We start from the raw sequence: 19,216 nt of genomic DNA on the forward strand, positions 1-19,216 counted from the left end.
GGTTAATTTAAGATAAAAGAGCTACCTAGAATTTTGCCTGAGCCATTGACCAACCAGTGTTGTAATTAATACAGTTTTTGTGTGATTGTTCAGGTCTGGGTGGCTGGGAAATGAAAGTACAGTCTCCATTTACACACACAAACGCCATACATATACACATGAAAAGAAAAACAAAACTATGATGGCTACTTAACCAAGGCCTTACCCTTTTCTGCTTATTTTTTCCTTTTGTTGTGATTTTGCTGCTTTGGGGACTGAGTGCCGGACCTTGTGAATGAATGCTAGGCCAGTACCTATCACTAAACTATATCCCCTATATCTTAAAAGAGTGAAGTCTAGTGAAGATAGAATTGGTGAACAAGAAGGTAAAACTGGAATGATGATGAAATGAAGAGGCAAATAGGAAGTCGAGATTAAGACATGGAAGATGTAATGAGGACTCTCAATGTATGTCCAATCATAATTCTAGAAGGCATGCCAAGTCATAATTCTAGAAGGAAGGCATGCCCAATCATAATTCTGGAAGGAAGAAATGTCCAATCATAATTCTAGAAGGAAGAAGACAGTATTCAGAAGTAATGGCTGAAGTTTTTCCAAAACCAAAAAATAGGCATTAGGATGTACATCTGGTTTCAAGAATTCAGAAAGGCCACATTTTAACCCATGTCACACTGAAACCACATAATATCAAAGACAAAAATAGGTTTTAAGAGCATCCAAAGACAGAAGAAGCCCCAATAAAGAATCACAATTAGACTGTGGGGCAAGGCCAAAATATCGAGAGAGAATAATAGTCTAGAACTTTCACTCTAGTTCATTTAACTCCATTCAAGAATGAGAATTTGACAGTGACAGTTAAGGTTGTCATGCTGACACTTCACAGATAATTTCTGAAATTAATATATAAAGATAATTATCAGGAAGTAAAAATAACATGAAAAAAGAATAGTTAATGAAGAAATTGGTAATATGCATAGATCTAAACAACAATAAAACTCAGGAAAATCTTGTCTGTATAAAGCAGCAAAAAAACAGTAATTTGGAGAGTATAAAAACAAGATAAGATTAAAATGTCAAGTGATAATAGTATGTGACAGAGGAGAGAAGAAGGGTGAGAAAGTCTAGTTTCTAAGACTAGAGAGAAAAGGAGAATTGCTGTCAAAGACACCTAGGTAAGCAAGGCATGCTTGTATCAGAACTAAAGGATAACCACAAGATATAGAAATAGAAAGGTGTAATTACTAAACCATTCTGAGAAAGATGAACTCAGCACTACTTATCAAAACAAGCTGAGGAGCCTCAACATCTGTCATTGGAAGGAAAGATTGGAATATTTTAAAACATTAGAAAGAAATGAATCGGGGCATTATGTAATACTATGCTTACATGTCAGAAAATGTAGCACTGGGTGGGAAAGGTAGATACAAAATCATAAATACCACTTACACAAAGTTCCCTAAGAAGCAAATCAGTACAGCATATACAGTTTGTGGGTACAGATACATGCAGTAAAATTATATAAATACATATAGAGAAATTACCAGCACTAACTTGGAATTGTTATCTGCTGTGTGAGAAATCTCAAGAGTGGGTGTTAATGCTGTATTTCTTTTATAAGAATCTGTAAAGAATATTAAGAAAAATCATAAGATTGATAAAGCTGGGTGGTGAATAAACAGGTGTGTGTTCCACCGTTCTTTAATTATTTCTGTATGCTTGAACACTTCTTGATTTTGGCAAGTAATGGACTTAAGTTTGAAGGAAACTGTGTACCTGCTTGAAAATTCTGTACTAATTAGTTAACTTTTGCTCCCCACACCTTAAGGCATGCTGTAAAATGGTCTTATGAATTTAAACACCTTCTTCTGAGTCCAGTTACAATTCAGGACTTCAAAGAAATAAGCAGACTTGCATTTCTCGAAGGCCATATTTCTCTGAGTGATAATTTTCTCAGAGAAAGCTACACCAAATAAGAACTCGGGTTTATCCAACTTCTAATACTTTGTGCCCTATTCAGGTCTGTCCTGACCATCCAGTAAAGGTTCATTGAATTCTAGTTATGGTCTAACAACTTGGCCTAGCATTTCTGAAGACAAGACTTGAGGCTTAGACTGAAGAACCTTCCCATAAGAGGCATGTTTGAGAGAAAAACAATAGCATAGCCTAAAGATATGAAGTCTCAAAGAAGTCTGTTTGCTGTTCCCATTGGTGGGCATGGATAAGAAAAAAGTAGACTAGTCTTATGTAGATAGGTTCAGAACCAAATAGCAAGTTTCATGATGAGAAATTTTTGCCTAGTCTGAAAGTGAAACAAAAAACAACCCCCAGCCCCATAACTCCTGTTGACGGCCATTTCTTATGACTGTTGTACAGTAGGTTTGATGACCTGGTTTTAAATTTCTCACAGGGGAATGTTAGCGATAATTTATTGAGTCCCTAAAACTGTCAAGTGAAATTAACTACATGCAGTGTTGATGATACAAAGAACAAACCTACTTTTGACCTCATGTATGTTTTAGGAAAACTTTCAAAAAACAGAATCTGGAACCTAAGGAATAAATAATATTCAAGAAGATATCTCCCTTCATGAGAGTACTGTCAAGATTTCTACTTCACTACACCCAAATTCCAACTAATTCCCTTTACAGGTCTAGTCTGCAGAAATACGTCTCTTGATCATTGGCAAACCAAGACGTGAAGAACTGACTCCATCCCCTCTCCTCAGTCTTGTCCCATTGCCCTGCTATTTCTGTGCCACAGGCACATCCTGCACACCACCATAACCACATCTGCCTAGCAGGGCCTTGAGAATTACATTTTCATATTGCAGCAGTGCTCTGTCATGTCACTAAGACGTCTTTTCCATATCACATATGGAACTGTCTCATTTTGGAAAACAATCTGTTGAGCAATGGCTTCCCAATGAACATAAGGAGTGTGAGATAGTTACTTGATAAGATTGGTAAAATAAAAAAAATAAAGTATTTGTACAGCTGGACATTGTGACATATACTTGCAATCCTAGTACTCAAGGCAGAGGCAGAGGGATCATAAATTCTAGGCTAACCTAGTAGATATAGTGAGCCCCAGTCCATCCAGGGCTATAGTGAGACTCTTTCATTTTAGAAAGGAAAAATATACAAGTATATGTACGTCTGAGCTATAAAAAAACTGGAAAGTCTAACTTCGAGAGTTTGAGAGTTGCGCAAAAGGCTGGTAAAGGAAAGATCTTAAATGAGGTGTGGTGGCACACACCTATCATCTCAGAACTCCAGTGGCCAAAATGGGAGGACTGGGGGCTTGAAACCAGCCTGGGATACAAAGTGAGACCCTGCCTTAAAAAAAAAAGAGAGAAAAAGTTTTAATCAACAACAAATTCTGGCAAGAATGTGGTGAGGGTCAAGGAAGGAGAGGGTAGAACTCTCTGTACACTCCAGTGGTAATGTGAAGAAGTCATCCCTGTGAGAGTCAATAGGTAGGTTCTGCAGAACATAGAAAATAGAACTACTGTAAGATCCAGCTACAGCATTCCCGAGTGTGCTTGAAGGGATCTACGTCATATAGTAGAGACATCTGTATGTCCAGGTTGATGGCTGTCTTGGGTTTTCTGTTGCTGTGAAGAGACACCATGACCATAGCAACTCTTATAAAGGGAAGCATTTAACTGAGGCTGGCTTACAGGTTCAGAGGATTGTCCCATCAACATCATGGTAGGAGCATGGGGACACACAGGCAGATATGGTGCTGAAGAGGTAGGTGAGGATTCTACATGCAGATAAACAGGTAGCAGGAAGAGAGAAAGCGACACTGGGCCTGGCTTGAGCACTTAAAATCTCAAAGCCCACCCCCCAGTGACATACTTACTGCTCCAACAAGGCCACACCTCCTAATAATGCCACTCCCTGTGTGCCTATGAGGGCCATTTTCATTCGAACCACCACAGTGGCAGTACTCTTCACAGTAATCAGATCAGCCCAGATGCCCATCAATGGATTAAAAAAAATGTTGTGTATATACATAGTGGTATGTACAAGTGTGAAAATACAATAGTGAACCCACTGCTTTGTTTAGTTAATATACGCTAATGAAAATTTAAAGTCTGGGATATTTTTTCTATTGAAAGCCACTATAAGAGAAAAAAAAAGAGGATTAATAGTTTTAGAAGTTGCCTGTTAGTCAGAAAGGCATCAGCTCATACCTAAACTGTTGACTGTCTCTACTAGCATGCTTAAGTAACCCTTTTACAGCTATGGGCTATTTCATAAGTCATGCTTCCTTGGAAACATGTGTTCAAATATTAATGGGAATTGTTATGCTCAGTTCTTCAAAATACCGAATAAATGAAAAACATGCATAAACATGAATATTTTAGAAAATCAGTAGTAAATTCTGAGACTTTTTAATGGATACTCTTTAAAAGTTCTATTGTTGATGTTATTGTTGGCTTTATTTATTTATTTATTTATTTATTGACACAGTCTCACTACATAGACCAGGCTAGCCTGGAACTAACAGAGATGGTGTGTGCCCCTACAGCTGGCTAAAAGTGTTTCTTTTTAAGAAATGCCCTATTTCAGAAGAATTGTGAAGCAGTAAGTTGGGAGGTGCTCTCTCCCTATCAGTTCGCACAAAAAAACTGATTAAGGTGAATAAAGTGTTTAACATCGAAACCAGCGCCAACTACATAATAAACACGATCCATTATTAAATTTATTGTGCTTAATATACCCTAGTGCATATGTTCTAGGTAGCTAATCTACTGTGTTTCTGTTAACATTGGTTCATTTTTATTCTTTATGTTAGAGCTAGGTGAGACCTTTCCTTTTCCTTACCCAGTGCCTGGCATAGAGTTGAGTCAATAATAGGTACCTAATCTAATAGATCTTGGTTGAATGAGTAAATGAAGAGAACTATCATATTTAAAGGGTTTATAGAATATATTTCATTATAGCAGTACTAAATAATCCTCTTCATAACAACGTATTCAGATCCTACAGGGGACTATGTTTTCAGGATTGAGTTGGTCTCTAAAACTAGTCTTCAGGGCTTGTTGAGTGTGGGAATTGTTTCAGATCATTAGTAGTGGCTAGAAGGAAGGACACACTGGCAAAGAGGAGAGCAGATCAGTACCTGGCACGAACTTCCCATTACTCCAGCACTCCCACAGGATCCACGTGGTGTGATCTAGGCCACTTCCCCCCTCGAGCTTCAGTTTCCCTGCCCATGGAAAGGAGAAGAGGGCACCTCAAGCACATTCTCCTTTTCCTGTTGTTATACTCAGGTGCGTCTGGGAAGCGATGGCATGCGTCTTCTAGGGCAGTGCCAGGTCTCATTCCAGTCTGCCAGAACCAGTTGTGAGGACTTATTCTGGTGAAGCATCTCCCCGTGAAGTGGTGCCAGCTGGAAAATTGTGGAATGGAATGTGCCACCTGCGTTGGGATTTGGAAATTCAGAACGTTTTTGCCTTGAGATAGGAAGATGTTTGCGCTGAGCTAGTGAGTGGGCTGACCGTGCCAGCCACTGCAGCTTACACTTGGACGGAGGAAGGAGGCTTGAGCCTCCTCTGCTCGAGAGAGTAGAGCGTGGGGAGAGCGCCCTGGTTCCTGTGGTTTGCTCTGTGACTCACGCCCTGGTGACTCAGCAGCCCAGGAGCCAGCTTCAGGGCACTCAGCAATGCTCAGCCTTGTCTGGTCCTTGCCTCACGAACACTGGAAACAGGAGTCAAGACTCAGTTTACCCATCCTATTGTTTCATTTAGCATTTCTGTTCAACTTTGGTGGAGGGTTTTGGGGAGAATTACCGTTCTTGCTGTAAAGAGGTAGCATTTAGGAACCAAAGGGGAACATGGCCAGCCTCTGTTGGACATTTCCCCTCTAGGGTGGGGATCTAACACAGGGCAAGATGAGCAACATCTTGAGACAGAGTCTTGGTGTTTATCTCCCACTGCCTTCAGATCTGTGACCTTCAAGCCTCTGTCTCCTAGTACTGGGATGACAGAGGTGTGCTATTAGACTTAGACCTATTGTTAGCTCTTGAACTAGGCAGACATTTCCTCTCCGTGGGCCTGCTCCTCATAAATAATCAGTAAAATGCCCCTATGCAGAATTTTCTCTTGAAAGATGAGTGGAGACTGTGTTCTTGGTATAAGGAGAATAAAGCATGCGGGCCCTTCAAAAGCCCGTGTGTTGATTTGTACTGGAAATAGCACATTGAAGACTGGGATGTACCTCATGGTGGAGTGCTAATTTAGCATACACAAGGCCCTAGTTTGTTCCAAAGAGCCAACCCCCACCCCACCAAAAAACAAAACAAAGCAAAAGACAATTAAGATGGAGTTTGGCCCTGTCATATGTTGAAGTAAATGTTCTTTTTAAATCTTTATTTTTTTTACATATGTTTGAGCTGGGTATGAGATACTACAGCAGTTCCCACACAGCAAGGTCCTTGCTAGAATGTTCTTTATTCTGTCCCTGTGTCTCTCTCTGTCTCTCAGTCTGTCTGTCTCTGTCTTTCTGTATATCTCTGTCTCTTTTTTTTTTTCCTTTCTCTTTCTTTCTCTCTCAGGGTGGGAAACAATTGACTTACACAGGTGTGAAGACTAAGAAGTTCTCAGACTTGCAGTTAGCAAACTGGAGACCCAGGTGATGTGGGATTCCCCTCTGTATGCTGTGAATATGTTTTATTACCATTGGTTAATAAAGAAGCTGCTTTGGCCAATGGCTTAGCAGTGCAAAGCCAGGCAGGAAATCAGAACAGAGATAGAGAGTAGGCAGAGTCAAAGAGACGCCATGTAGCTGCTGGAGGAGAAAGATGCCCAGAACCTTTACCAGTAGGCCACAGCCCCGTAACAATACACAGATGAATAGAAATAGGTTCATTCAAGATGTAAGAGCTAGCTAGAAATACGCCTGAGTCATTGGCTAAGCAGTGTTGTAATTAATGTAGTGTCTGTGCGATTGTTTGGGTCTGGGCGGCCAGGATGAATAACCAGTCTCCAGCTACACCCAGGTGAGGCACTCGTAGACGTTTCTGCCTGAGTTTAGAAGCAGCATGGTGACAGTCTAGCGGAGAGAGATGTTTCATGCTTTAGATGAAGCCAATCACACTGGGGAAGGCAATGTACTTTACTTAGTCTACTGATTTAAATGATAATCTGACCCAAAACCACTTTCCCATGCTAAGGAAGGCGGTTTAAACAAATGTCGGGACACCTAGTACCTTGCTCAAGTTGACACATGAAATCATCTGTCGTAGGCGTGCTTCACGTAAAGTAGAAGTGAGCGAGGGTGAGTTGTTGAACAGTGGGAAGTGTGAGATCTTCAAGGAGCTCATACCCTCATGAGGTCTAGGATACAATGAGAAGGAGGAAACGTAGCTGGTGACACTAGTTTGTGTCTACTTAACACGACAAGTTGATGGGCTTCATAGTGGGCTTTCTTTAAATAAAAAGGTTTCTTTTTCTTTTTATTTCTTGTGCACGGGTGTGTGGCCTGAATGTATGTTTGTACACCATACATACATTGTATGTTCATGCAGTGCCAGAAGAGGTCAGAAGAAGGTGTCGGATCACCTGGAACTGGAATTACAGACGGTTGTGAGCTGTCATGTGGGTGTTGGGAACTGAACCACGGTTTTCTGTAACATCATCCTGTTCTCTGCCACAGGGCCATCTCTCTTGCTTCTCATATTAGGCTTGCCAAGTAAAAAGAAATGACTGTAGGAAGAAGAGACGGGGACCTTAAAGGATGATGGCTTTGCGGAGGACAGGGGCACCATGGTGGGAAGTGGTAGGTGAGTGTGGTAGGCAGAGGCTGATGCAGGCTTTTCACTGTACAAGTGGTGGCTGGAATATAGCCTCCCACTCCACTTTCCAACCCAACTGCCCCAGCATAGAGGTCTGTCCTGAACAAGAACCCAAAGAAAAGGGTGCCTTTGCCTCATTCACTTAGGCAGGCCCAAGTTTGAAATGGAGTGGGTATGTGTCATAGTGGAGAGCATTTGTGTCTAGATTGCTGTGGGGGGGTAGGCATGTGACTGACAGTGACGTTGACTATTGGTATGATTTGTGACCTTCCAGAGTAGATAAACCTGGAGCCTTCTCAATGCCAACAGGCCTGTTTATCTTACATGAAATACGTCCCTATCTTTTGAAAATTATATTTGCCTGCTCTTTTCCCCAAACAAACTTGATAACGGGCCTACTTTGCTTCAGTATCAAAGCAGCCTGATTTAATTATATAAGCCGGTCATGGAAAGAGACTCTGTCCCATGACTCCAGAGCATTCTGTTCTGTAGCCCGCTGTAATTACAAACAAATGCATCCAATCTTCCGTCATGTGTTCTCCCGAGTTATAGAATTTTCCCCCCTAATTTTGATAATCTTGTTATCTTGTCATACTGCATCTTTTAATTATTCCCCGAAATAGATGTCTTCAGAAAATCTGCTCAGGAAAACTGATTTGTTCCCAGCTGAAGTCACAACTGGGTGCTTACTTGGAAATTCATCATTTTCAGAGCTTTGAGATTGCTGTTTTTTCTAAAGGGTCTCATCTGCCAGCGCAGGCTTGAAGCCCTCCTGAAGAGCACTTGAAGGGATTTAATAAACTCAGGAAAAAAGGACTAAGCGTGTACCCTCAGTGGTCTTTAAGCTCAGGACTCTGTCAGGTTGAGCCTAGTTGCCCTCTCTGGTATTAAAATCCAGATGTTGAGCTGTAGCCAGTTCAATAGCCTTGTAAACATTCCCTGAGTGGCTGCTTTATGCCAACAGTAGGACAGGCATTAGGGATACAAAAACGAGTGTTGCACAGCCTGTCAGACTGCCTGCCCATCCTCTAAACATGATCATCAAAAGGGCATGTGATGTAGATAGCTTGTGACACCCACTAACTTCTAGTTTTAAGCAAGACAGTGAATTCATTTGAGACTAATTTCCCCCATAAAGTCAGTAACATTGGGGTGACTTTGCCAAAGGAGGCACTGGATACCATGAGGATGAGTTTAGGTTGGGGTGAGTGACATCTAGCCATCCGGTGTTTGTCCTCCCTCCTCCCCACTCATCCCTTCGGTGTGAGGAAAGATTACTACTGTAGTTCCTAAAGCCAGAGCTATTGCATGGGGTTCTGTTTTCCTCTTTACCATTTCCATCTTCAAGTGTTGTTGGAGTGGAATACAAGACACAGCACTATGACTAAGTCCTGCAGCACACTGTGCAGGGTGGAGCGGGCAGAGAGAAGCCCTCTGCTGGATTCCCAGTGCCCTTGCTGTTGGTAGCATTTTTCTTCTCATTTCTCTCTCAGTCTTTGTGCTATTGCTGTGGCACCTCTCAGGACTATCTTGAGGGAATAATTTTCTGCCATTTGGGCCTCTTTACCAGGTTGTGGTTGAACAATGGTTAACCATATTCTGAGATTTATTTCCCCCAAATGTGTTTTCTTACACTTAGTCACATTAAAACTCCGCAGCCACTTTTCTGCCCACGTGCACATCTTCGTTCAGTTTACCCCTAATCAGCTTGGCATTTTAATCCCTGGAAATGCTGAATGCCATCTGCAAACTTGGCAGTCTCCCCGTGCACTCTCTTCCAAGGCATTTATGTGAGTGTTGACTAAGCTGCCGAGCCACTTGCTCTATCTAAACATCTCCTTCTTTGCAGTGTTTGATCCAATGACTCAATCACAGAACTAATGATACAAAACTAACTCCTGAGCATTGCCTGTGTCTTCACGCTCTTCATTTCTTAATCCTAAACCAAATGTCCACTACGGGAATTTCCCCAAGTATGGAAAGAAATTCGTTAGATTCAAATACAAATTTGAGTTAATAATCTCTTTACCGACATAAAGCCCTGCCTGACTATTTTAAGACTCGTTTGTGGTCTCTGTGCCAGGGCATCTACAGGGGAGTTCTGTGTCACTTTCTTTCATGTCACTAAGTCCTGTTCCTCAGTGCCAATGTCATACCTCAGGTAGTCTCTTAAGTTCCTAGGCCTCCAACAAGTGACTAAGCTGTGAGGTGAACGCTATGCAATGACTGGTTTGCCGACTGTCCCCAGATGGCAATTCTGAGGTCTAGTGTAGCACAAGCCCCCAGATACCCTGAGCTCTGAGTCAGCTCCTTCAGTCGCAGAGTGGTTTCTCAGGTCTTGGACTCACCTGACCATGTCTACCTCACCTGAAAAGTCATTGCCGTTATCCTAGACTAGCAAATCCCTGAAAGTAAGAGTCGATTCGAGGTGCCCAGGACAGAAGGAAAGGAGGGATGGTTTTTGTATGGGATTGTGAAAACATATAGTGGGCATTTACACAGAACAGTGAGTATAAGTAATACTAACAAATTGTATGGTTAGCATGGCAAGTTCATGTACATCATTCTATAATAAAATTAAATTATTTGCCAGTTAAACATAATACTGGAAAATGAGCAGAAGAAATTAATTGTGGGATTTTCTTTGAAATACTCAAACCAAAGCCCAGTGTGGTGCATACTGTTAATTCCAGTACCCAATAGGTGGAGTCAAGAGGATCAAGAGTTCAAGGCCAGCCCTAGCGACCTAAGAAACTAGCTACAAAGAAGCAAATAAACAAATAGCCTTAAACCACAGTACTAGCAACAAAAATGTGAAGGTCTGGAAATAGTTGTTGAGTTCTGAGGCTAAAATTTTCCATAGTGATAAAATTAATGCTATATAAGGGGTTGGCAATACAGCTCAGTGATTAAGAGCCCTTGCTGCTCTTGCAGAAGGTGGCGCTTGGTCCCTCGCCACCCACAGCAGACTGTTCACAACTGCCTGTAACTCCAGCTCCAGGGGAATCCAGCTCCTGTTCTGACCTCCTTCAGTGCCATGCGTGTGTGCTTGTGCGTGCACAGGCACACGTGCGCATGCACACACACACACACACACACACACACACACACACACACACACATGCACACCCCAAGTCTTGGCTAGTCCTAAAATCTCACATACTCAGACTGATATATGAGGGCCCATTTTTCTGCTAAGCCAAAGTGAGCTGTACTCCTGCAGTACCCAGAGCCTTCCTTGAGCTTCCAGGCCTTTGCCTTTGCTTTTCAGTTTGAGTCTTCCTCATGTGGTAAGTCTCTGTGGAGCCTTTCCCTAATGTCTAATGTAGGAACTGGATTGCCCTTTCACTTGAGTCCCCATGGTGCCTGTGTGCTTCTGTGGCTCACTTCCTGTGCCACCATTTTGCATATTTGTCTCTGTCCTCTCACTAACCCGTGAGAGGGACGTCTTTATCTGCCTTGGAGGTTGAGAAAACTTTCTGAGCCATAGAACCCTTTTGTTTTTGTGTAATTGTGATTGTGAGTTTTAACTGTTAAATATTTGTAGAGATGTAACCGTCATTTATAAATCTAAAGACCTGTAAGGAACCTTAGCATCGCTCATGGGTATTGGTCTTCTTAGACATTTTTATCAGCCTGGCAGCTGCTGATACCCCACCACTCCCTCCCTCACTTACAGCTAGCTACTGAGCAAATCCTTGCTGAATTTACTGACATACTACAGCCTGTCTGTGTGTGTATGTGTGTGTGTGTGTGTGTATGTGTGTGTATGTGTGTGCGCGTGTGCACATGTGTCTGTGTGTGTATGTGTGTGTGTATGTGTGTGTATGTGTGTGTATGTGTGTATGTGTGTGTATGTGTGTACGTGTGTGTATGTGTGTACGTGTGTGTACGTGTGTGTGTGTGTGTGCGCGTGCGCACGTGCACGCGCACACACACATCTGTTGCAAAGTGTTACTTCTCTGGTGTGGGATCTCTGCAGATGTGTGTGTTTTAGAAGAAACAAATTTTGAGATGGCTCGGTGGATAAAGATGCTTGCTATCAAACTTGACAACACAAGTTGGGGATCCCTAGAACCCACAAAGTGGAAGGACAGAACTAACTGCAGGTTCACCTCGGACCTACTTATGCAGGCTATGGACAACCCCAGTCTCACAATAAATAAAATTAAAAAAAAAGATATTTAAAACAGCAAAAGCCCAATACTGTTGTTTTGGTTTTGTGCTAGAGATAGAATCCAGGGACTTTGACATGCCTGACAAGCGCTCTACTCCTACTCCCAAGTTCTGGCTCACCCCACCTGGGAGGGGTGTGGGGGGGGAGGGGGAAAGGGAGGGAGGGAGGGAGTAGTCCTTGTAGTGGTCACCAAGCTGTAAGCTAAAATTGCAAGACACATCTGTCCAGTAGGTGGCAGCAGGAGCCCACAAACTCAGCAGGACAGGCCTACTTGGCTTTACCTTTCCTGTGTGTGTGTTTCTCATTTTTTCAAACCCTTCAAGGGCTTGAGGTGCTTGTTTAAAAGGACAAGGCTTGGGTTAGAGTCACTGAGAGAAGAAACAGTCACTTTGTTAGAGGTAAATTTTTAAAATTCCTAGCGCAGTGCTTGGCATCCACTAGATTTCCAAAGCTCTAAAAAAGTCTTCTGTGCCTCCGGAGCCTACAGATGCCACATTAGCAGCTAGTTTCAGATTGACGTTTGGTCCTTGTGTAAATTTCAGTCATCTGGGGAGGATTTCCATTAGGCTGCTTCCCAGCCCCTATCTGCCACTGTAAATGGAGTTTGAAGGCAAATTTTCTTGTGTGGGAGGAAAGGGACAAAATAACACGGTAGTCTGGAACTCACATGGGAGGCCTGGAGAGTCAGACGGGGTTTTCTCAGCCCTGAGGATGGCTTCTGGTTTTCTCTGCTGGCCCTCCACAAACCATCACTCCTAACATCTCCAGCCAGGGAGCAACTCCTGATTGTGAGCCTGCTAAGTACAGAGATTGATGAAGGATTTGGACATTTAAGGCCTGGTGATTATAATTGTTCAGGCCTGTGTTCAGAACGTGCAATCACACTACAGAACATAGTAAATATTTTAAATCCCAAAGATTCTGGAGAGCCCAGCATTTACAGGGGATGGTCTAAAGAGATGAGGGGGTAGCCAGTTATTAGATGGGTGACTTTGAAAGGGGTATTAGATGCTGTTGCTATGAGCCAAGTGTCATGAGCAGACAATATATATGATGAAAGTCTGTAAAATAAAGAAATCCCACTGGTTACATTAATAGAAAAGATATTTGCTGTGTTTCTAATAGGAATTCACATTTCCACAGTATTTCAGAGCTTCCAAAAAAAACACTTCTATCTGATTTCATTCACTTCTTAAATTTTATTTTAATGCTTATATATTAACTATATGTTATAAAGGCCTTGTTATGAAACTCTCACACATCATATGTGTTCTGACAATACTCAGGCACTCACCCATTAGCTTCTCATATTTCACGTTCCTACCTGTAGTTCTCTTCCTAGCATCTGCAGGTCAGGTATTATTAAATATGATAAAATACCTAAAACGTTTAGCGTCTGGTTCTCAGCAAGTCTTTACTGCCGATTATTAAATTGGTCATTAGCTCCTCCACCCACGTTTGTTTTGCCTTCCTTTGTTTGGAGATAAAGTCTTAATATGTTGCCCAGGTCGGTCTCAGGCTTCTGGGCTCAAGCCATCTTCCCACCCTTCGTGTGCCACCAAAGAGATTCCTTTCCTTGAATAACAAGAGTTATATCTAGAAGCCTCTGCTCATTTTAGCGGTAAGGGGAGATGGTTCATTACCTGGTCCGTTAAGGAAGCTGCAAGCCATTAGACTCACGTGGGTCCTCAGCTGCTAGGCTTATTAAGACAACGTTACAATGGGGGGAAATTGACAAAGCAGGCACCGCGGATATTTTTAGACCACGCTGCAAGGATGTAGTACATCTTGGGTTCTGTTTAGGATTGAGCACAAGGGGACAAATCTGGATTATTTTATAAGATTGCCAATCAGAAAGCCTTTGCTAAGTACCTGCTCTGTTGTTGTCTTATGCAAGGGGCAGTTTGGGAAAACCAAGGCAGACAAAGTACATTTCCCAAACTTCCAAACAGGAACACGCGTGATATAATCTTTTCCTTGTGTGGGAAGCAGTCTGATAATTCTGTTAAGAACTGTAGCCTTGTCTATTTCTTGCATCAGGAATTCTACAAAAAAAATAATCAATCCCATGTCTGTATATTAAAATGTAAACTGTGTGGCACCAACGAAGCAAAGACAAGTGCACTGCTGTGTGTTTAAAAGCCTATCACTAAGATACACTTGTGTGTGTGTGTGTGTGTTTTGAGACAGGGTTTCTCTGTAGCTTCCTGGAACTCGCTCTGTAGACCAGGCTGACATCAAACTCACAGAGATCCGCCTGTCTCTGCCTCCCAAGTGCTGGGATTAAAGGCGTGCGCCACCACTGCCCAGCTGAGACACACTCTTGAGTCAGAGAAAATTAAGGCTCAAAAACGTTTTTGTAGCAAGATGCTATATGTGTGTGTTGAGAACATACACTCATGTCTGTACCCCCACCACGCTGGAAGGGCATGCTGGGAATGATAATGGGATTGAGTATGATAAGAGATGAATGGAAAATGGAATATTTACATTTTATCCTTTTTTTTTTTTGGGGGGGGGATTTTTAGAGACAGTGTTTCTCCGTAGCTTTTTGGTTCCTGTCCTGGAACTAGCTCTTCTAGACCAGGCTGGCCTCGAACTCACAGAGATTCGCCTGCCTCTGCCTCCCAAGTGCTGGGATTAAAGGCGTGCGCTGCCACCGCCCGGCCTACATTTTATCCTTTTATGTTCTTTTAAGTATAGATCGATTGAATGGGTTAGTCATATAAATAACTTTGTTACTATTTGTTTAAATGTAGGATCCTTCCCCAAAGATACACAGCCAGGAAAGGATACAGCCAGGACCCACACCCCAGCCTCCTCTGGATCCCAGCACACTGCTTCCTGCTAGTGCCATCTTAAGCTTAGGGGGTGTCTGTCATTTGCTAGCAAGTTAAAGAACTTATTCTGCGACTTTTTTTTCCTCCTAGAATGTCCGAGGGCCAGTTGCTTCATGAATGTGTTTGTCCTCTAGAAGAGGTCCCTGTGCCTCGTCTGCTGCCATCTTGGCTCTTTTATGATGATAACACTGTGGCTTAGCCAAGAAAAGTCACCCTGGGCCAGGAAACACAAACTTATGATTTCCAACAGGACAAATTACCTTAAGGAAAAGGCATTAGGAAAGCTTGCAGCAGTGGGGTTGAGGAAAGGCATCAAAACAGTTCCATTAGCCAATTTGGTCAATGGGCAGGTGCAGGAAGTGGCAGATAAACCCAGCCAAGATCTAAAAATATACCCTGGTATCACTGTTCAAACCCCACAGAACAATCGAGCAAGTTAGAAAACTTGGCAGCATGGGAACATAGATGCAGACGCTGAATTCTCAGCGTAACTTAGGATGCTTTCTGTGAGTCGGCACGCTGTTGACTGTTTCCCCAGCAGTCCAATGGACAGCAAGCATTCTCTCTCTCTCTCTCTCTCTCTCTCTCTCTCTCTCTCTCTCTCTCTCTCTCTCTCTCTCTCTCTCTCCTCCACAGAGTTGTGAGAAACTAGCATGTCAAAGAATGTACTTTGAAAACGCTAATCTTCATACAAAATGAAAGGCTACTCTTGAGGTCTCTGAGGCTAATCTTACAGAAAAGCTATCTGAGACCTGAAGGTGGGAAGAGAAGCCTCAAGGAAGCACTTCTGATAGCAACGTAGGCATACAACCGAAGGAAAGCCGCCTCGTGGGTCATTTACTCTAGTTCTCCCTTGCTATAATCATGAGCAAAGACAGAGAGTCCAGCATCTGCAGAGCAGCGGCAGCGCCACGCACAGACAGACGTCAGGAGAGTAGCATGTGCTGCAGGGCCCCTGGCCGAGGGGCTTGCTGGGCTGTGAATGTTGATCAGGAGCAGGCTGATGTGAAACTTAGGAAGAAATTAGGGCAGAGGTGGGGGGGTTGGACTTCAGCGCTCCAGCTCCAGGATGGCCCAGTGCCTCGGAGGAGCAATTTCAGGGTGGCCAGGGACTTGGAGCACAAATGACAACTTCCTGGAACGGTCTGTTCCAGAATCCATAGAGCAAAAGGAAATGGCCTGGCCTCATCCTGAGTAAGCTGACAGGAACCAGGATAGGAAGTACTTGTAGCGGGACAAGTACCCAGAGCATCATTAAGTCTCTTCTGAGTGGAAGTAGAAAAAAACGGGAAAAAGCTCGTGCGGCACATGTGCTCAGTCCGTTTCCGTGGTGTGGGAAGAGTGGGGAGAACGGGTCAGCTGCGGGAGACGGTCCTGTGTGGCACGGGGGTGACGCACTCAACGTCCTTTGTGGCTGCACCCGTCACTAACTTGCCAAGTGACCTTGGAAATGTCATTTTCTTCCTGTGAATGTTGAGTTCCTTTGTTTCAAAGAATTTTCTCCCTGTCTGGTCAGTCATTATGAGAATCAAACAAAATATTCTTAGGAGCGAACTAGCATACCAGCTCCTAGAACACAATGACAAATAAAATACTGGTTTATTCCTTTGTTTTGAGGAGAAAGTTAGAAAACCTCCAATGAAACAAGCCAGTTGGAAATGTTGCGCACTGAAAAAAAGCAAGCATGATTTAGCCTCGTAGGCACAGGTGACTAGGCCCCCCCCCCTTCTTTTTCAAGCAGAGAGCAAAGCCTAAATGAGCAGAGAAGAAAAATCCTAAAGATGAAGAAAAGTCAGAGGCCAGGAAAGAATGCAAACGTGTGTAAGAAGGTGGTCTGCTCGCACAGGCCTGATGCCGTCAATGCACCAGGTGAAGCTCCTCCCAACCCTGGTAGATGGGAAGCTGCTGAGCTACATGACTCAGCTCGACTCATTTTCCCGAGTGTCTGCGGCACAAGCTTTGTGCTCAGTTACAGCTGCTTGCCTTTGTCATCGGCTCTCCTGGTGTGTGCGGAGAAATCACGGGTTAATAGTGATTTCTTTTTTGTTTTAGTTTTGATTCCAGCTTTTTCTAATTATTATTGAAAAGATTCTTCTCTCATACAATATATCCTGATTACACTTTCCCCTCCCTCCACTCTTTCTATCCACTGCCCCCACCCCAGGGTAACCCCCTTTCTGTCTCCCATCAGAAAAGATCAGGCCTCCAAGAGACAACAACCAAGCAAGATACAGTAAGACAAGGCAAAAGCCCTCATACTGAAGCTGGACAAGGCAACCCACCAAGAGGAAGAGTCCCAGGAGTGGGCCAAGGGTCAAGACACACTCCCAGAGTTAGGAGTTCCACAAAAATACTAAGCTAGCAGTTACATGTATGCAGAGGACGTGGTGCAGACCCCTGCAGGCCCTGTGCTTGCCACTTTAGTCTCTGTGGGCACATAAATGCCTTGCTTTGTTGGTTCCGTGGGCTATGTTGTCCTGGTGTCCTCCATCCACCTCTTCCCGCACTCCAAGGGGAGGGACCCAACGGAGACCTCCGCTTTAGACTCTCCACAAGCCTGACTGTGGGTCTCTGCATCCACTCCCATCTACTGCCAGAGGAAGCCTCTTTGAAGACAACTGGACAGGGCACTGATTTATAAATATAGCAGAATACTATTAGTAATCATTTCTTTTGTTGTTGTTGTTAGACCTATCATGTTTGGTTCTACCCTAGATCTGTGGGCTATCCAGTCTCCATTTCCTGGCCATTCAGACAGCAGCAGGGATGGGCTCCCTCTTGTGGTTTCAAGTAAAATCAGATTGGCTCTGCCACCATTTCCCCAGCACATCTTGTGGGCCGGGCAGATTGTAGGTTGAAGGCTTTGTGGCTGGCTTGGTGTCTCTCAGTAGCCCGCAGAGTCCCTTCCTACACTGAAGAGACGAGAACATAGGGCGGAAGACTCCTTGAAGGCACCGCTTGGACCTCTCCATATTTATGAGCTGTGTGGATGTTGTCCTGTGCAGTCTGGCCTCCACCCCCGCAGTTTACAGACAGCAGTCCTCTGTCCTAGCGTCAGTCTGCACTGTATGGGATCTCCACGGGACCCCTTCAGCCAACAACTCAACCAATTGCAACTCAGCCCAACAATGATTTCTTTAAACCCTAAAAGTCCACAGGTGGATGACATTATTCCTGGACTGAAACACGAGCTTGAAAGATAAGGACACCCCAGAGGTGTGTGTGTGTACGTCTGTGGTGTGTGTGTGATGATTGTGTGTGTACATCTGTGGTGTGTGTGATGATGGTGTATGTGTGGTATGGTGTGTGTGGTGTAGTGTGTGTGTGATTGTGTGTATGTGTGTGTGGTGTGGTGTGTGTGTGATTGTGTGTATGTGTGTGTGGTGTGGTGTGTGTGTGATTGTGTGTATGTGTGTTTGTACGTCTGTGGTGTGGGGGGTGTGGGGGGTATATGTGTGGTATTATATGTGTGGGGTTGTGTGTGTGTATGTGGTGTGTGGTGTGTGTAATGATGGTGTATGTGTGGTATGTGTGTGTGTGGGATTGTGTGTATGGGATTGTGTGTGTGTGTGTGTGTAATATAGGGGATTAAATCATAAAAAGTTGAAAGTAAAAGGGTACTGTGGACTATTTTGCAGGTTGGTAAATTGAGGCTAAAAGAAAGGACTTGCTTGAGACTATGACAATCCAATAGCAAATGAAGAGCCAAATCCAGGTCTCCTGACTCTCAGTCTGGGGTTCATCTGCTATAGACCTCTTATTGGGGAGAGTACACGTCTGAGTTCAAACACTTGCACAAAACTAATTGTGTGCCATCCTCTCTTTCTCTAGGGCCAAGTGCTTTCGGGGCAAAAAAATCCTTGGCGATTATGACATCAAGGTGGAACAGGTAATCAGCATGGAGCCTCTCATGCCCTCTGTCATCCCAGAGAGAACCATCTAGTCATGGCCAGTGGAGTGCCGTGTCCTCACTGGGCTCTTGACTCTGCAGCTCCAGTCCCCGGGGGTTTTCCATTTCCTCAATCCAACAGTTCAGAAATGATGTGGTTCTCTGTGGGCTCTTGCTGTGCAGGGTTCCCAAACTGAGGGAGCCTTAGAGGAAGGCTAGGATGCCTAGGATGCTGGCTACACCTCCATGCCATCAGTGGTAGTGTAACTCTGGTGGGCACAGGTCTTCTGTTTATTATCTGCCTCCTCTGACCCTGAGGCTGTACTCCAGGGCACCTAGAAGATAACATGCCCTTGTTTTTATAGGGAACTTGAAAGGCTGTTTTGTTTGTTTGTTTGTTTTACCTTCCTCTGCCTCTTGCTCCACTGTAATAAAAAATTAGGTCCTTTGCGGGGAGGAGATGTCCTGTTTAAAAAACGTGTTTTTTTATGTAATAACAGAAGTTAT

At 43.6% G+C, this 19,216-nt stretch overlaps 1 protein-coding gene across 2 annotated transcripts in view; it reads left to right on the forward strand.

Annotated features, from left to right (window-relative positions):
* The window catches only part of Syn2 (synapsin II), a 150,394-nt gene that overhangs the window by 87,546 nt on the left and 43,632 nt on the right, over positions 1–19,216 (forward strand). For both annotated transcript variants that reach the window (XM_050148555.1, XM_050148556.1), the window contains exon 2: positions 18,652–18,709. In XM_050148555.1, coding sequence (XP_050004512.1) covers positions 18,652–18,709 — 58 coding nt within the window. The remainder of the gene's footprint in view (positions 1–18,651; positions 18,710–19,216) is intronic.

The sequence above is a fragment of the Alexandromys fortis genome, unplaced genomic scaffold (genome assembly GCF_014885135.2).
Source record: "Alexandromys fortis isolate MF-2015 unplaced genomic scaffold, M_Fortis_MF-2015_v1.1 scaffold_59, whole genome shotgun sequence".
In the NCBI taxonomy this organism is placed as follows: domain Eukaryota; kingdom Metazoa; phylum Chordata; class Mammalia; order Rodentia; family Cricetidae; genus Alexandromys; species Alexandromys fortis.